Source organism: Salminus brasiliensis, chromosome 9 (genome assembly GCF_030463535.1).
Source record: "Salminus brasiliensis chromosome 9, fSalBra1.hap2, whole genome shotgun sequence".
Taxonomy (NCBI): Eukaryota; Metazoa; Chordata; class Actinopteri; order Characiformes; family Bryconidae; genus Salminus; species Salminus brasiliensis.
This window is the reverse complement of record NC_132886.1, coordinates 28,062,922-28,080,958: the sequence shown is the minus strand read 5'-3', so window position 1 is coordinate 28,080,958 and position 18,037 is coordinate 28,062,922. Positions and strand designations below refer to the sequence as shown.

Below are 18,037 nucleotides of genomic sequence, written 5' to 3'. Positions count from 1 at the left end.
GAGAGAGAGCGAGTAGGGGAGCGAGAGAGAGAGAGAGAGAGAGCGAGAAGGGGAGAGAGAGAGAGAGAGAGAGAGAGAGAGAGAAAGAGAGAGAGAGAGAGCGAGTAGGGGAGCGAGAGAGAGAGAGAGAGAGAGAGAGAGAGAGAGAGCGAGAAGGGGAGAGAGAGAGAGAGAGAGAGAGAGAGAGAGAGAGAGAGAGAAAGAGAGAGAGAGAGAGAGAGAGCGAGTAGGGGAGCGAGAGAGAGAGAGAGAGAGAGCGTGTTGGGGAGCGAGAAGGGGAGAGAGAGAGAGAGAGAGAAAGAGAGAGAGGCACAGATGCGCATGCGCAGTACCGCAAAGCAGCCGGTCTCTCAAAAAAGGGAAAACGAAGGAAAATCCTTATGCCAACGGATGTAATCAAGGCGAAGAATTACCTCTTATCTCTGGGCATACATGGTGAAATTGTGAGTAGCGCCGTTCCTGTACCTTGTATGCGTGTGTGTGTGCGCGTCTGCGAGTGTGTGTGTGTGTGTGTGTGTGTGTGAGCAGCATATGGATGTCGAGGGTGTCGTTTGCTTTCTGATGGGCGAAAACGGCGTGTCATGTGTGAGCTGGGGATGGACGGGGGGCTATCTCTCCCATCTCTGTCTCTCTCCACTCCCTCGCTGTGTCACTCTCTCCCTCATCATCCATCACAAATGTCATTTTAGAGCCAGTGCGGGACGATCGAGCCACTTCTTTCTGCTGCGTCCATTTGATGTTTGGCTCTGCGCTAGTCAGAACAAGCCCGTGGCTTTCAGAGAGAGGCTGGGGATCGGGCTTCCTCTTTACGCACCGGGCTCCGGGCTCCAGCATCCCTACATTCCCGACACTGGCGGCTAGAATCGAGGCGAGCAGGGCTTTTAGGCTTTCGCGGGGTCAGGTGGGGGTGTTTTGTGGACACACGGACGAGGGCAGTCGTCGTGCAGTCCACCCAGGCCTGATTTCGTGTCGTGTTTGTTCACATTAAACATGGCTCGGTCCCACTTATGGAGCTGGCTGGCTGAGCTTGGATCGTTGATGGAAAGCTCAGACTGCAGTTAGATTACCCCCCCGCCCCTTTCCCTTCTCCTAAACACACACACACACACATACACATCTCATCTTCATCCTCCTCTACCTCCTCCTCATCCTCCTCCTCCTCCTCTCACCAAATATTCCAGCATCTCTGGGCAGTGTGGATGTGTGGATGCTCCTGAAGGAAACTGAACAACCTCAGAGCTCAGCAGCGAGCTACAATGGCTGTGAAGAACTGGTGAGCTTATCTAGTGCTGGGTGGTAGGGTTCAGTTATAAGCTCTGTATGTGGTGAAATCCTGGTGTCACACGATACTGAATCAGTTATCAGTATTAATAATCAATCATTTTCAAGAAGTGTTTGGGAACAGGGAAATACCCAGCCACTGTTGGACCCTTGAGCAAGGCCCTTTACCCTCTCTGCTCCCCGGGCGCTGGAGTTGGCTGCCCACCGCTCTGGGTGTGTGTATTCACTGCCCCTAGTTCACTAGTGTGTGTGTTCACAACCACAGATGGGTTAAATGCGGAAGACACATTTCGCTATACAGTGTACAGTGACAAATACGTGCACCTTTACCTTTAAATTGCACCCAAAGAGCGAGTTTGTCAAATATGACCAGGAGCATAGGAAGTTACCTGTGCTCACCCCCACCAATACAATAACCAATATCAGCTCTGTGTTCATATCTACACTATTAAAGCTGTCATAGTGGCATTTGGCCTTTGATAGTGGATACTGCCTTCCAACATCACAGATATAGGAGAATTCGCATGAATCATTCTACTCAACATTCAACATGATTCAAGTCAAGTCTGATGTGAAATAACTGGAGTATCTCAGGTAAAAGCCAGGGATCGGAAACTGCTACTGCAGCTAGGCCAGATTCAGCTCAAAGCATAAACCAGCAGCGTAGAAGCTAGAAGCTCACCGTTTTATTTGAAATAAGGAATTGCAGACATGTATACACCACTAGATGGAAGATTAACCAGCTGACAATGAAATCTGCAACCGAATCCTTATGTTTCCAACACGTCAGCTGTCTACCTGTCAGAAATTGTACAAATTCAGTTAGACCTGCAAATGCTTTTTCACCTATTTTCATTCAGTTGCCCACCTGTAATCACCCCCAAGCATCAAACTGAAGGGAAAATAATGCAATATGTTAGAGTTTGTCGTTGAGGCTAATCACATATAAACACATTTGTGGATCATTTAATGTAATTTTTTTTTTTGGCATGAATCATTTTTAGTAGTGTGGCGTCACTATTGTCATGTTTGGAATCAAGTGGTTGTCCTGTTTACATAGCAGACTCTGGGTGTTCTTAGCAGGTCTTAGAGGGTGTTCCTGGTTAGTACCTACCAAAAGGGGTCGGACAACTGGCGGTGAACCTCCGACAGGGTCATGGGTACCTAAGACTCCGTGTTGTGATTCATGGAGGTCCCAACTCACAGCTTACTGGACTTAAAGGATCTGCTGCTAACATCTTGCTGCCAGATACCACAGGATACCAAGCCTGCATGAGTGGCACCTACGTAATATCGTACAGTATAGTATAATCCGTTACTGAGCTGGTCAGGTGTTTTTGGAAAGGGGATTCATGCAACTCTGCAATACAGGAGGGTTCCCAGGACTGGAATTAAGAACTTATAGGGCAGTAGTTCACTGTGCAGTGATATTAGCACAGATGCACATAGTGTACTACCAAACTACCAAAACACTGTCAAAGGCCTCGCTCACTCCTGGCATTAACATTAGCGTCCTGGGTAATCTGATCATAAGAGGCCAGCATAAAGTACAGGTGTAACCGGGTTACAATGTGGACAGATTATAATCCGATCACTCAAACCACATTCAGAGACGCATATGACCATATTATTCTTGTAGTGTGAACGCCAAAGCGACTCGATACGTCTTCAACAGCAAAGCACCGCCCGCATCAACCACGTCACTGCCCAGCCAGAAAATATGCAAATCCTTATCTTTCTGTCCTAAGAAGTTGGGCTAACAGACCACACGATCAAAGAATTTCCAACAGTCCGTACTGAAACATGGCAGTATTGCTTCATTCTCAATAATTCTCTATTCATACCTATAGCAACCTTAACTTCAATACCAGTTCCTGAGCATACTTTTTAAAAATACCTTAAACCCAATGAAAATTGGCCTGGGTTGAAAAAGAAACCAATAAGAGGTGTTATTTTACTGGCCGCTACAAATCGAAGAGCAATCAAGAAGCACTGATGTTATTATTATACATACGGAGCGTATTGTAGACATCAGCTGTCCAGGTGCTGATGGAATGAGCTTACTGTCCACTTTAAAAATAAAGGGGCTACACATGGATCTTTGAGGGATGCCACAGAAGTGGGAAACCATATAGAACCATGCTTGTAAGTGTCGGGAACCTCTAAACTGGTAAAGAACATTTCTATCAGGTGAAGATTCTTCAGACATTTAGACATTTACTCACACAGCTCTGTTGTAACACTGTTATCTATGTACTGGCACCGGGAAACTGGTCACGTCTCCATATGCTGTAGGACTGAAGTCCCTAGGATGTTAATATAAAAGCAGTGAATTTCCATGGCTAGCTCTTTTAGCATGTAGTGATCAGGTCTAGTTAGTTTGAATTCGTATCTGATATGTGGCTTTTCCTCTTGTAGAAGATGCTGAATGAGCGGTTTTGGGTTTCGCTCTCTTACCTTTGCAGGACGCTTTGTAGGCAGGTACAGAGTGCTGTGGTTGCAGCCTCATGCTTCATTAAGGCAGCCCACAGCTTGGACGCCCTTTCGCTCTAAAAGCTACATGTAGTCTAATTCAGTAACGGCATCCTGAGAGCCTGCAGAAACAAGGGAACCGATGAAGCCCTCCCACATGCCAGTAAGTCCAAATGTATGGTGTGCATTCGATTTCATTGGTAAAGGAGCTACAGTGTACATATATGAACTCAATTTTTGAAGAACCTTTAAAATTCCAGTCTAGAAAAAGGCTGAGGTACATCACAAATTCTTTGAAAATATTTCTAGCGTAAAGGTTTGGCTCATTGGAAGCATTGGATCTCAGTAGAGATGAGATGATTTGGCTAATGGAGACTACCGCAAGCATGCAGTGAGAAAAGTGATGGTGCTACTTCCTTTTTTTTAAAAAGCAGATGAGGTTATATCACTGGGAGCTTGTGGGGGAGTGTGGTGTAAGACATGTTAGAACAGCTTTATTTATGGTCTAGTTCAAACATGCCTTTGCTCAAAGCTGCACTACCATTCGCCATCTCCATCTCCCCGGTCGAAATTAACGCATGTTGATGGTTTCTTTCTCCAGAGACGGGCTTGTAAACTCATCACACATCACTGTTTTTACTGATTTCATCTTTTCCATCCTGTCATAATGTTGGTGTGTTTGTGAAAACAGTGGTATCCTTACCTGAAGGCTCTTAAAAGAACAGTTTGATGAAAAATCCTATGAACGTAAATCGTCACTTCCTCCAGATGCAGTCAATGAGCCTAAACAGGTTTGGTATCTGACATTTTGCCACTCTGATTTAGATCGGGAGATGCTAGGCTATAATCCAGAAGGCCCAGATCTTCATTTGTTTGGCACAGACGAATAAGTGTGGCTCATAACAAAGTAGGACCTGCTTCGCCGCTTCAGTTGAGTAACAGGAACTACTTTTACCTCGTCACAATATGTGGTATCATTCCACAAATCTGAAAGCAGGATAGTACTGTAAAGCCGGATGTTAAAATAGGTCCGGTTTAGGGCGCTGACGTAAACACTTCCATATGAACTGCAATATGGGTGGGACTAGACTGGGGTTGGAGCTAAAGCCCTACTTGGACGTGTAGCTGGAGTAGTGTACTAATGGCTGATTCGCACGGGGTAAGAAATCTCTGCGTATAATGACTGAGATGGGAGTGGCTACTCCATTAACGCACTGCTGTCACCTCCAAAAAATGTGATGATAACCATAACCTTAGAACCCACTTATAGTAATAATGAAATTGTAGTGTAAATAAGTGAGCAGCTACATGTTCATAACAGCTATATGAAGGCTAAAGGCCATGCCACACAATGGCTTGCCTAAAGCTGCCAGCAGTGTCGTGCCTCTGAGGAGTCCATTGGTTGGTCCTCTGGATCTGACTGAAATGACCCAAGTATACGCCTCCTAGAGGGCCTTGAGAAAAGCTGTGAAACTCCAGATTGCTGATTTGCACAGGATTAATATAATCTGAGGCTTTAGAGAAGGTAAAAGATGGCAGAATCTTTACTGATACAGAAGCTCGCAGGCCTGACATGGTGCTTTCGGACAAGACTAAAATCACTAAGACACTCTGGTAAAAAAATGACATGACCCCACCTTTCCAAATAGGGCTTAAGAGTAATTATTACGCAGGGTTCTAACACTGGGTAGGGCCTTCTTTTGCCCTCAAAGTAGCTTCAGTTCTTTGCAGCATAGACTGTTGACACAAGAAAGATTGCATCCATGGGTTTTTGCTTTTGGCACAAGTTCTGCCTCCACCATCTGTGTGCCTCAGCAGAAATTAGGATCCATCAGACCAGCCTATGCATGTCTAGTCTTTATCTGACTAGTTTTGAGTCTGTGCTCACTGCAGCCTCAGCTTTCTGTTCTTGGCTGACAGAAGTAAAAGCCAACATGGGCCTCTGCTGTGGGAGCCCACGCACCTCCAGGTTGGATGTGTTGTGTATTCTGAGAAGCTTTTCTGCTCAACACAGCTGTACAGAGTGATTCTCTGAGTTACTGTAGCCTTTCTGTCCAGTCTGCCTGTTCTCCGTTGGCTTTTGCAGCTGCATAAATGCTGCTTAACACTCCCTAGCGACTGTTGTGCTGTCAGGAAATGTCAGGAAATCAGCAGCTCTAAGACTGTTACACTCAAAATCACTAAGATCACATTTGTCCCCAATTTTGAGGATTGATGTGAACATTATCTGAAGTTGTTGGCCTGTATCTGGATGATTTTCTGCACTGCATTGGCTATTTAGATCAGATCAGATCAGATTGCATGAATGTGTAGATGTATAGATCTTCCTTATAAAGTGCTCTCTAAAGGTATATGGGCCCACATACAGGGACTTTAATTTATAATTAATTTTATTTCTCCCACATTTATCAGCAAATCTCAAAAGATTCAGTTTTCTCAAACACTGGAGAAAATATCCTTTTTTTATTTAGACCAAATAAATAAAAAAATATAAGCAAAATAAAGTATAATCATGCATTACACTCCTGTAGTAGAACCATAAAGAGACCTCCTCCGCCCCTGTGTGTCCTCACTATTACATAATAGACCATCGATTCGATTTGTTAATCAGATAAGGCTGTAGTGGTGTAGCGTGTGTGTGGCATTTGCGCGTGTGTGATTGGCCTTGTGTGTGTCTCCTGCAGCCCATGGGATCGGAGAGGATGGAGATGCGAAAGAGGCAGCTGTCAGGGCAGCAGGAGGCGGTGGCGGGGGTGACAGGGACGGCGCCGGCGCAGCAGGGCCAAGCCGGCCAGGGCCAGCGTGCCTCCAACGCCTGCTGCTTCTGCTGGTGCTGCTGCTGCAGCTGCTCCTGGTAAGAGCCTTCCTTCTTCATTCCTTTACATCAAGCTCTACCAAACAGCGCATCTGCCTCCTGCATAGGCTTTAGGATCTTGTCACTTGACTCACTGAAAAGGTTTTAGTGAGGTGAGTCATATTTTGTTGTATTTTTCAGCTGGTAGTGAAGCCAGTGATGTGCTGGATCTGCACCACGTCTATGATCTGAATAAGGGGTGTGAATCTCTGATCAAATTGATTTGATTATGATTCTTTAGGAAATGATTCAGTGCAGCACTAATTCAGTTTTAAATCTCACTATTCAGTTTCATTTTGATTCTTTAGGAAATTATTTAGTGTATTCTGAAATCTAAATCTTGCTGTGGTTCGGTTTAAATATGATTCTTTAGAAAACAATTCAGTGTATCATGAATTCAGCCTCAGCTCTCACTATGATTTGACTTGGTTATGAATCTTTAGGAAACGATTCAGTGTAGTCTGAAATCTCAGATCTCTATTATGATTGGATTTAATTATGATTCTTTAGGAAATGATTCAGTGTATTCTGAACTCTAAACTCTTATTGTTATTTAATTTGATTATGATTCCTTAGGATATGATTCAGTGTATTATGAAATCTCAGATCTCTACTATGATTGAATTAAATTTTTTTTTTTTGGGAAACGATTCATCTCAAATCTTACTATGATTAAATCTGATTGAAATGACTCAATACATTTTAAAATATCTCAAATCTCTACTATGTTTTCATTTCTATTTTTTTATTTTTAACTAAGGATTCTTTAAGAAAGTATTCAGTGTATCCCGATCTCGAAAATCTTGCTATTTTTAAATTTGATTATTATTCTTTAGCAAACAATTCAGTGTATCTTTAAATTTCACTATGATTCAATCTGATTGTGATTCTGTAGGAAACGATTCAGTGTATTCTGCCATCTCATATTTCCAAAATAATTTGATTTGGTTCAGATTCTTAAGTGAACAGTTCAGTGAACAGTGATTCAGTGATCTTGAAATCTCAAATCTCAGTATGATTTCATTAGATTATGATTCTTACATAAACAATTCGATGTATCCTGAAATCTCACAGTGCAAAAATAATTGGATTTAATTTGGAAAATGATTGAGTGTATCACAAAATCTCAAAATGTGTCTATAATTCAATTCAATTATGATTCTCTAGGGTTTTCTAGTGTGAAATCCCAGTTCATGTTTTTTTGGCTACTGGAGGAAGTAATGATGAAGTGGAATATAGACAATATAAACAACACAGCAAGTTGTTTTAGACTTTTATATTTGAGTATGATTATCTAAAAAATAAATACACGACAATCAGAACCTACAGATGAATGAATCATTTTTATACCCCTGTTGTGTAAAATTAAGCTAATAGCATCAAAGTGGTGAAGGCATGGCTGGTTTGCACTCCACCCTGTCCAGATATGCTCGACATATTAAATTTGTAAATGTGGTCACTTTATATCAGAAACACCTCATTGTAGCTCCTTGTTGACTGTAGCTCATTGCTGATGCACAGTGTGTGCTGCCTATAGAAAGTGGACAGTGAGTTTTCTAGGTGGTCAGTGAGTGTAAGATGAAAGGGTATGAAAAAACAGACACTACAGACAAGCTGCCTCTTCCTAGTGTTGCATGTTTGGTGTCTGGGGGTGATGATGTGCTTACTACCTTGCAGTCTCACTGTTAGGAATGAAGACAGAGAGGAGAGGAACCGGAGAGCCTCGTACGACGTCAAAGCAGAGGGCACGACCGACTGTGAGGAGAGGTCAGTTACAACAGCTTCAGTTTGAGATAAAGCTTAGAAAGCCCTCCATAGCTGTAGTGTGACTGATGTGAAACAGTCATTTATTAAATTATTTATATGATTTATTCTCACATTATTAATGAAAGAGTACTGATAAGTTTGCTGTGTTTGCCTTAATAAACTGTTTAATAGCAAAAAATGATATAATTTTTATGTTATATTTTATTATATTTGTATTATATTTATAAAATATATATGATACAAATTCTAGTAACACAACTGTTGTCAATAAGCCAAGATCTATATCTGTGCGTTTGTGCGTTTTTTAAGATAACGGTCATAAAGAGGGCATTTACACCTTGTGTTAACATGCGGTTTTGGTGATCAGATCTTCAGTGATTTCGATTTCCTTTGACCGCATGAACACACCCAGGATGCATTGTGATGGGATTATGTTCGGATCACTCAAGCCACAGTAGCCATGTTTACATGCAGCCTGGTGACAATCCGACTAGTAGTTCAATCGGAATAGACTAGTCCAATTGAGGCCATTTCGAAGACATTTCTGTCTGATTGGACAGGGTGGGTAATCCTTTAAATAACCCATTAAAAAGAAGTAGTATTACAGAGGACATCCCCTTTGCATTTTCTGATGGAGCCGTTACAGGATGGGGGAACCACCTTTCGGTCCACCACATTGTGGAAATCCTGTCCATTCCTGACCATTCCATGAGTGTTACCATGACTCTCTTTCCCACCTCTTTGTCCAGTTATGTTGTTGTTTCTGGAGATCAGTAGCTTCAGTTAAGTTGAATTAAGTTGAATGTCTGACGTCGTACATGAAGGAGTGACTGATATTCTGTATCTGTAAAAACACAATTCTCTCCCACCAGTTCTGACTGGTCCAAAACGTCCTCTGCAAAGTAATGGTCAACCGCCACAGTGCCACAGAGTCGGTTACAGGAACTAACATGAAGATCGTGTACATGTTAATGAGTTTTTTCATGCAGCAAAGTTCTCGGATCTCATCTGGTCACACTGGAGACATATTTTAGTAAGACGTGTAAACAGATTCCAGCCAAACTAGATAATCTACCGGAATTTTCCGGAATCTGATTGCAAAAAGTGTACAAAAAATACGTGACCTTATTTTCTACCCAATTTAGAAGGCCAGTTACCCAAATTCCTTGTTCATGTCAACTCCCCCCTATCACTAGCAATGTCCTCAACTAGGGTGAAGACTACTACATGTCTCCTCCGACACATATGAAGCCAGCCACCACCTCTTTTCAACCTGCCGCTGATGCAGCATCGCTAGGTAGCCAATGTGTTCAAGGAAAGCGTGGCTCCCCACCTAACAGACGCCTGTGTTTCCCAACATCACACTAGAAATGGTGTGGGAAGGAAGTGCCATTAACCCACCCCTGAGCGAGCAAGGACAGTTGTGCTCCCTCTGACTCCGGCTGCTGATGGCAAAGCAGCATGACCTGGGATTCAACCCAGCGATACTCAGATTACAGTGGCAGTGTCTTAGTCCACTTTAATATCCATCCGGATATTAAACACATTTAATACAAGGTAGTTAACAGTCGGAAACTGTAGTTATGGTCCAAAATAAATTCATCTTTCAGTCCATATTCATCATTTGAACACAACAGCTGCCCTGCTTGAGAACTTCATAATGAACAGATCAATAGAAACACTCCAGAATTACATGGAAGAGAATCTCTTTACATCCATTCATGTTCAAAGTTAAGCACATTTTTGCCTTCATCATTTTTAAGGATGTAGAAGTCTGTCACTGTCCAAACACCTTGCGTTAACATGTTTCAGGTCTGGATTGCATCAGCACATGAAAGCCAGATCTCGGCCTTCCCCTCACCTGTCAACCAGTGGCTACCAGCATACCGTATGCTGTCCAATATTGAGAATAGTGTGTTTCCAACTGGTAACAAACCATGTCCTTCAGTGGAAGAGAAGGCTGTCTTGCAGCAGCACAACAGCATGTGAGAGAAGTCGAGACTGGTGGGGAGAAATTGTGCCATATTATTGTTGTGTACATCGTCAGACTTTGAGTATAATCCGATCCTGTGTCTTGAGTGTAATCCGATCTCATTGCGTCCAGGGTGCGTTTACACCTAGCTTTCCCAGTCAAGTCCAAACGTGATCTGATCACTGAAGACATGCATGTCGGTGCAAGGTGTTAATGCTTAGGGTTAATTGGTGTAGATAAGCTTTGTTTACTTGTTAGCTACTTTAGCCTTCTAGCTCTAAATGCACTCTTCAACCACCAGACATGAGTCAGCTACATTAAGTCTGTACATAACTGCAAGTAAAAATGGCCATTTATTTTCTCAGTCCGAAGCCCACTGTGGATGAGGTACGTGCATGGGGGCAGTCCTTTGATAAGCTGATGCACTGCCCGGCCGGCCGCAGTGCCTTCCGTCAGTTCCTGCGCACCGAGTTCAGTGAGGAGAACATGCTCTTCTGGCTGGCCTGTGAGGAGTTCACCAAGGAGACCAACAAGAGCGCCATCGAGGAGAAGGCACGCCTCATATATGAGGACTACATCTCCATCCTCTCACCCAAAGAGGTGCGTGTGTGAATTCAAGCTACCATTTAAATAAATAAATAAATAAATAAACTAAAAAAAACTGTTTTTAGGATATTTATGGCAGGGGATGATGTTTGGGCATTGCAGTGTACGTACAGTTGAATGCAAAAGTTTGAGTACTTGGCCAAATGAAACCTTGGGCCCTGTCTTACATACTGCGCAAGGCACGTCACGATGCTCATAGCTATCTTCACGCCTCCCGCCTGCGTCGTTTAAATAGCAATGAGGCTTGCGAATGTATATCTTCACCAGTGGGCGTGGTGGTCTCGACATGAGGTCTCGAATTGAAGATGTTCAGGAAAATTTCTGGCGTATTGCTATCTCGGCAACAGAAAACACAGGTGCGCCACTGACTGAAAACAACCTAAACAGACGTCAACAGCCAACAGCTATCATAGCTATCATGGCTATCTTGGCCAAAACACACCCATGATTACTTAAGAGACCTAGTACATGCCTTTAGTGCGTTTCGGGCCGTGCAAGGTGTACGTGTCCTGTTGTTATGATAGCAAAGACATACTGACGCCCTAATTTAAGCAGCGCTGTGTGCACGGCTCGCCTAAAGGTCGCTAAAATAGGACCCCTTTTGTCTTTTTTTATATTTAGAATTAGTAAACACAGCCTCTGTCGCTAATCATCCATGAAGGCTCAGATTTATTTGGACAGATGAGGCCTGAGGCATGTCACCAGTTATCAGTAATAGGAGCTGTCAGTTAAATCAAATTTCCAAGCTAATGTAACTTTTCCCACGTTAAATCATGGATGGTTTAATCTATTTAAATCATGTTGAATCAACATTACATGGAGTCGAGTCGAAATCATGTTAAATCAGTCTAATTCAAGTTGATGAAATGTTATTGGATTGAATTACATTGATTCTGATTCAAGTTAATCACCTCGAATTGAGTTGATTCATGTTAAGTTGAGTTGAATCAAGTAGAGTTGAGTTAAATTATGTTGAACAGAGTTGAATCAAGTAGAGTTGAGTTAAATTATGTTGAACAGAGTAGAATCAAGTAGAGTTGAGTTGAATTATGTTGAACAGAGTTGAATCAAGTAGAGTTGAGTTTAATTATTTTGAACAGAGTAGGATCAAGTAGAGTTGAGTTGAATTATGTTGAACAGAGTTGAATCAAGTAGAGTTGAGTTGAATTATTTTGAACAGAGTTGAATCAAGTAGAGTTGAGTTGAATTATTTTGAACAGAGTAGAATCAAGTAGAGTTGAGTTGAATTATGTTGAACAGAGTTGAATCAAGTAGAGTTGAGTTTAATTATTTTGAACAGAGTAGGATCAAGTAGAGTTGAGTTGAATTATGTTGAACAGAGTTGAATCAAGTAGAGTTGAGTTGAATTATTTTGAACAGAGTTGAATCAAGTAGAGTTGAGTTGAATTATTTTGAACAGAGTAGAATCAAGTAGAGTTGAGTTGAATTATGTTGAACAGAGTTGAATCAAGTAGAGTTGAGTTGAATTATTTTGAACAGAATTGAATCAAGTAGAGTTGAGTTGAATTATTTTGAACAGAGTTGAGTCAAGCTGAATTGAGATGAATTGTGCTGAACAGATTTGAATTGAGTTGAATCAGGTTGAACTGAGTTGAATCAGGTGGAACTGAATTGCAGCACTGTACAATCTTGTGCCTCCACAGGTGAGTTTGGACTCGCGTGTGCGGGAGGTCATCAACAGGAACATGCTGGAGCCCACGTCCCACACTTTCGATGACGCCCAGCTGCAGATTTACACGCTAATGCAAAGAGACTCTTATCCGCGGTTCATGAACTCCCCGGTCTACAAAACCCTGCTGAAGAGCGTCTCCGAGCAGTCTCCAGAATCCTAGATCTCTGTGATATCCCGCTCCAGTAACCCCAACCCATTTTCTTCTTCTTCTTCTTCTTCTTCTTCTTCTTGTTGGTTTCCCCCCTTTTTTTTACTTTGTGTAGAGTATGTTTAAAAGGACCTCAGTGCAGGGATTTTACTGCATTAGAGATCCGTACCTGAAAAAAGACACTCAGGTCCTCCAGGTCACTGGATTTTAAAAACAATGTCTCAAATCTCCTGAGGGCTCAACACCACAAGTACTGCTACAGATCAACATAGCAAGATGCTCCAAAGGAATACCAGTGCGTTTTCATTTTCAATTTTTTTTATTTTGTTGTTGTTTTGGGGTTTTTTTGTTGGTGGTGTTTTGAAAGAAAAAGAATCTATTTTATTTGTGTTTTAATTTTTTTTTAATTATTATTGTTTTTAATGACCTTTTTGTATTCTGTTTAAAAGACGACGTGATACCCGTTGTGGGCTATTTACAGTATATACAGTAGATATATTTATTGAATTTGTAATATATTTCCTCAACAATCTTTCTTGTCTTACAATATTTGACGAAAAGGGAATTATGGGTAACAGGACGTGCCCAGTTCTGAACACTGCGTATGAGAATCAAAGCTCGAGTCAAGGCAACACATCAGCTTTACTCACAGGAAACTGTGTGAGGTACTGTAACGATCCAGCGCCGCATATTTCACTACCTGTTCCCTCTCATGATCACTTGGCATCTCCAATTGGAGAAGACTTCTCAACATTAATACGATTTTTTTTCAGTGTTAAATGAGTGACTTACGAGTGATGAGTTACAAGTGAGATGTGTGTATTCCCCCAAGCATGTTTCTCAGTGCTGAGCAGGACAGTGCCACAGGTTGGGTATCTCTGTGGTCTCCAGCAGAGTAGTGGATCGGAAATGCAGCTGTGAGCGTGGTGTTGCAGTGCAGAAGGCTAGCATTAATTCTAGGGTATGTACATCCTAATCAGCTGAAACAGGTAGGAATCACAGCCCTTTTGTACCCAGATCTCTTAGCGTCAGAGGACTATTGGGAATTGGACAGCAACAAGCCTTGTTAAATTGTGGTGCTTAATGCTTGATAGTAGAGCCTTTCCCATTTACAGCTTATACACATTACTAGACACTAGCCTCCTGCTTGTTTCTGGAGGCTCTTTACTTTTCTGGTTGGGCAATGGAGTCAGACAAGCCAAAAATTGGGTGAAGGAGCCCATAAACGGAAGCTTACAATGGTAATCCAAGGTTTGATGGCCCCTTTTTTGGGTGATTAGGCGTATTCTCCTCTATGTGGAATATACAATATTCCTCAGTATTACTGTCATTTGGCTAATTGAACATATTCGTTTTATGTGAACACACATAAAGCATAGCTCAAAGCAGAAACTGTCCAGATGTCCAGTATATATTCAGCATTCATTTATTGGGGTCATTGTCCTGCTACATGGTCTAAGGTAAAGGTAAAGGTAAAGGTGCACTGCACTGTCCCCGGAGTTAGGATGCATTTCAGTTGGACTGGAGCAGATGAAACGCTGCAGTGTAGACTCCAGAACCTCAGAAACTCTGATACTGATGAAGAGAAGTGAGCTGTTTCCATTTCCAGCCACACATGCAATACATAGCCTTACCTTCATCTGTCCATAAGACTTTGTCCCACAGCTCTACGGGCTGTCCTTCCATTTTCTACTGCTTACCAGAGGGCTGCATCGCGTCAGAAACCTCATGAGGCCACGCTGGAGGATTCTTCCCTGCATGGTTGTCTTTGACACATCTCGGCTACAGAGAGTGTTCCCGACCTCTTCAGTCCTCCACTGCTGTGGTCTTCTGGGGTCTGCTGGGTTGTCTGCTGTTGCTGTTGCAATAGCAATATAACTGAACTCTCTTGGACGAGAGTTTTGGTCAGTTGTCGTGTGAACAGCAAGCCCCATGTGGGAAGTACTGTGTATATGTAGATACCATATCAAGGGCTGTGACTCCTAATGCAGGGGCGGCGAATGGTAGAATGGAGTTGGTGATGCTAAGGGCCTGTGACTGACCGAGGTATTTTGTTAGGATTGTTAGGCTTGTGGGACCCAGCGCAGTATGTTTTTGTGTGAGCAGTGTCTAGCACACATGAGACCACTAGCTATTCTGAACTTGTATCCACAGCTGTTTCCACTAGAACGCTGTATAGTGCTAAAATGACCCAAATGGCACAGCTGTCTGTCTTGTGAGGAATAGAACCCTTTTAAAATGCAGGTATTTAAACTACAGTGTCAAATATGGTCTAGATTTCGACCAGTGTTTCCCAGTGTTGGTCCTAGAGAACCCTTGTTCTGCACTTTTCTGTGTGATTTTCCTGCTTTAGCACACCTGAGCAGTTTTTACCTTGTTCATGACCTTTGCCATCATGTAAAATCACCAAATTCATGTTTTTGCAGTCCATCTTCCATCACGCTGGAAGGACCTTCTTATTTTTGGTGATGTCACCACGCATTCAGCCTCTGCCTGCAGTGAACACACACATACACACTAGTGATCGAACACACGCAGTGACAGTAAACACATGGAGCTGTGGGCAGCCATCGCTGCAGTGCTTGGGGAGCAGGGAGGGTGAGGGGCCTTGCTCAAGGGCCCAACAGTGGCCGAGCCCAGGTATCGAACCAACAACCCTATCGTCAATGAGCCACCACTGCCCCCAACCATTAACCAGTAACCTAGTTCACATCCCCATTTCACCATTTCCCCACCTATTATCCGAGCAAGAGCGGTCAGCTTGATCAGAGAACGTCACAGATAACATGCTGTCGCTTGAAAATACGGAGCGATACGGATGGAAAATGCGTAATGGGTGTGTTAGAGCACGGAAAAACAGCTGAAATATGGCAAGCAGTTGCTCCGGTTAGGAATCAACTTATTTGGATAGTCTCCCGCATTCAGATTAAATGGAAATGGATAGTTTACGGTTTTCTGTTATTGTTTTTTTTTTATTTTGAATAGACGTTTTATTCGTAGGTGACGCCAAAGTAGCCAATCCAGATAAACTGTGTTCCGACTAGTTTACTCTCCAAAACCACTGACTAGAATTGGAGTTGCCAAGTATTTTTTTTTTTTTTTATCTTTTTATTTCTGTGATTTACTTTGTTGCCTGACTTTCATGTCGCTCAAAGACAAGATCCTCACTCACTCGGGGAAGTGCCTTGACATTCAATTTTGTGACATCTCTTTTATGGCAATAGTTGAATCAAACTCTTGCCGCAGAAATAGACTCTGGGCCTTTGATCAATTTATAAGATGATTTGTCCTGAAGTGACTTTTGAAATAATACTTGCACTTCATTGTCTGTTTTTTTATGTCTATATATATATATATATATATATATATATATATATATATATATATATATATATATATATATATATATATATATCATCCGTCTTTCTGTTTTCCCCATCACTGAAGTCACAGCATTTGAAGAGAGAGAGGTTCATATCTTTGGGTTACACATTAGGACAATTCATGAAGGCTGGTTGATCCGAAGTCCAGACGTGCACCTGCCAATATGTATTACACGGTGGTACTTCTACTTGTCTTAGAGTAACTTACTCGATATGTGCAATTTGAGCTGATGGATTCACCGCATAGATCAACCTCAAATACAATCTAAGCCAATGGTTTGGAGTCGATACTGCCTATAATTGTTTGATATTTTTCCCTTTCTTTTCTTTTTCTTTTCTTTTTTTTGTTGTCGTTCTGTCAAGTACACGAAGAAGTGTTATTTACCGATCAGTTTACGCAACAGAGAATATGTTTTTAAATGAATAATATGTGAATGTTTACAGTAAAGTTCGTTTTCTTTCTGTTTTATTCAACCGAGAAAAAAAATCTGATGATTTGTGGGCATTTGGATTCTTTAAGATAAAATAAAGCACAATAATTTTACAGCTTCTGGCTCTTTTCTCTTTAAAAGACCCCCCCCCCCCCCCCCCCCCCCTTTAACTGAGGGGTTAAAACACAGTTGTCATGAGCGGATATCCAAATGGTGAAGGGGTAGCCCCCTTACCCATCAGTCTAGACATGCTGAGTGGCACTTTTAACTTTCGTTTTGGAGCTATAAAGCAAAATGCACCTAAAAAGCCATGCTTACAGTGGCATGCAAAAGTTTGGGCACCCCCAAAACTTTCTTTTTTTAAAAATCTGGAATATTGTATTATTTGTGGAGGAGGAAGGAGGACCACGCAAACGTTTGGGTACCCCAAGAGATTTGAGCTCTCGGATAACATAATAGTGGAGTTATGCCATAACTTAATTTTGGGAGATGGGCCATGCCACAAACTCCTCCCACTTATATATGCCACATATGAACCCTGAGTCAACTAACTTTGCACCCTCCACCTCCCAGTCTTCTTCTCTTTTTGAGCTTCATCTCTAGCTGGGGTTTCAGCTTCACGTTTACGTTCACATTCACCTAGAAGCAGCACCGAACTCCCACCCAAAAGCCTTATGATTTCGCCTCCCCACTTCCGTCATTAAAGGCGTAGGACATGCTAGGAAATTAGCTTGTTAGGGTTATGGCTTGTTCATAATCATTATGGATCTTCTATCATTAGGAAAAGCCATGTGATGCAGATCTCACAACCTTCAAAATACTCTGGGGGGATTCTCAATACAAAGTACATCAAGATCGGACTGGTGTGCTTAGTATAACTGACTTGGACGCTGTATGGTAGTTTAGCAATAGGAACAGCAGCATGGTGCGTAATGCATTCTGGGATATTTGGCTGTGCCAAGTCCACACAAGTCATGGCCTGATGCATCCTCGACAACACGGACCCACAAGAACACATCTGGGCGTTCGGACTGTACTCGGCTGGATGTGAAATACTGAATGGAGCAGTACTTGGACTGCCACTGATGACGTTTCACAAATCCACAGGAACGCAGACTGAGAATCGGCCTCTGGCTCCTCAAACCTGATCCCAACAATAAGCAGCTATGGGTTCCTCTGAGAAGCTGCCTAGCACTCTGAACATTAAAATAACTGATGTCCACAAACCAGGAAAGGCTATAAAAAGCAAAGCCTATTCGTGGAGTTCATTTTTCTTCCATTTCTTCTTTGTTTCATTGAATCCATTAAAACTGAATAGTACCAGTAAAATACTGAATGACCATTCACAGAGCAAAGAAAAGTCATACAGTAGATCTCCTTAACATCCCTGTAGGTTCTCTTAGACAACAATAAGATCAGATGGAAAGACA

At 42.2% G+C, this 18,037-nt stretch overlaps 1 protein-coding gene across 2 annotated transcripts; it reads left to right on the top strand.

Moving 5' to 3' along the window:
* Positions 1-252: 252 nt before the first annotated feature.
* On the top strand, positions 253-16,720 carry rgs20 (regulator of G protein signaling 20). 2 transcript variants are annotated; one of them, XM_072688113.1, is made up of 5 exons: positions 253-443; positions 6,438-6,607; positions 8,297-8,374; positions 10,712-10,946; positions 12,617-16,720. In XM_072688113.1, the coding sequence occupies exons 1-5, from the start codon at positions 381-383 to the stop codon at positions 12,803-12,805; spliced, it is 735 nt and encodes a 244-aa protein (XP_072544214.1). In that variant the 5' UTR covers positions 253-380; the 3' UTR covers positions 12,806-16,720. The 2 variants fall into 2 exon arrangements, with proteins under 2 accessions (XP_072544214.1, XP_072544213.1); XM_072688112.1 differs by having other exon boundaries at positions 8,285-8,374.
* Positions 16,721-18,037: the final 1,317 nt, after the last annotated feature.

Coding starts and splice junctions, on each gene's coding strand:
- rgs20 (XM_072688112.1), top strand. CDS start 381: ATGCCAACGGATGTAATCAAGGCGAAGAATTACCTCTTATCTCTGGGC. Junction 444..6,437: donor TGGGCATACATGGTGAAATT/GTGAGTAGCGCC, acceptor TGTCTCCTGCAG/CCCATGGGATCGGAGAGGAT. Junction 8,375..10,711: donor ACGACCGACTGTGAGGAGAG/GTCAGTTACAAC, acceptor TTATTTTCTCAG/TCCGAAGCCCACTGTGGATG.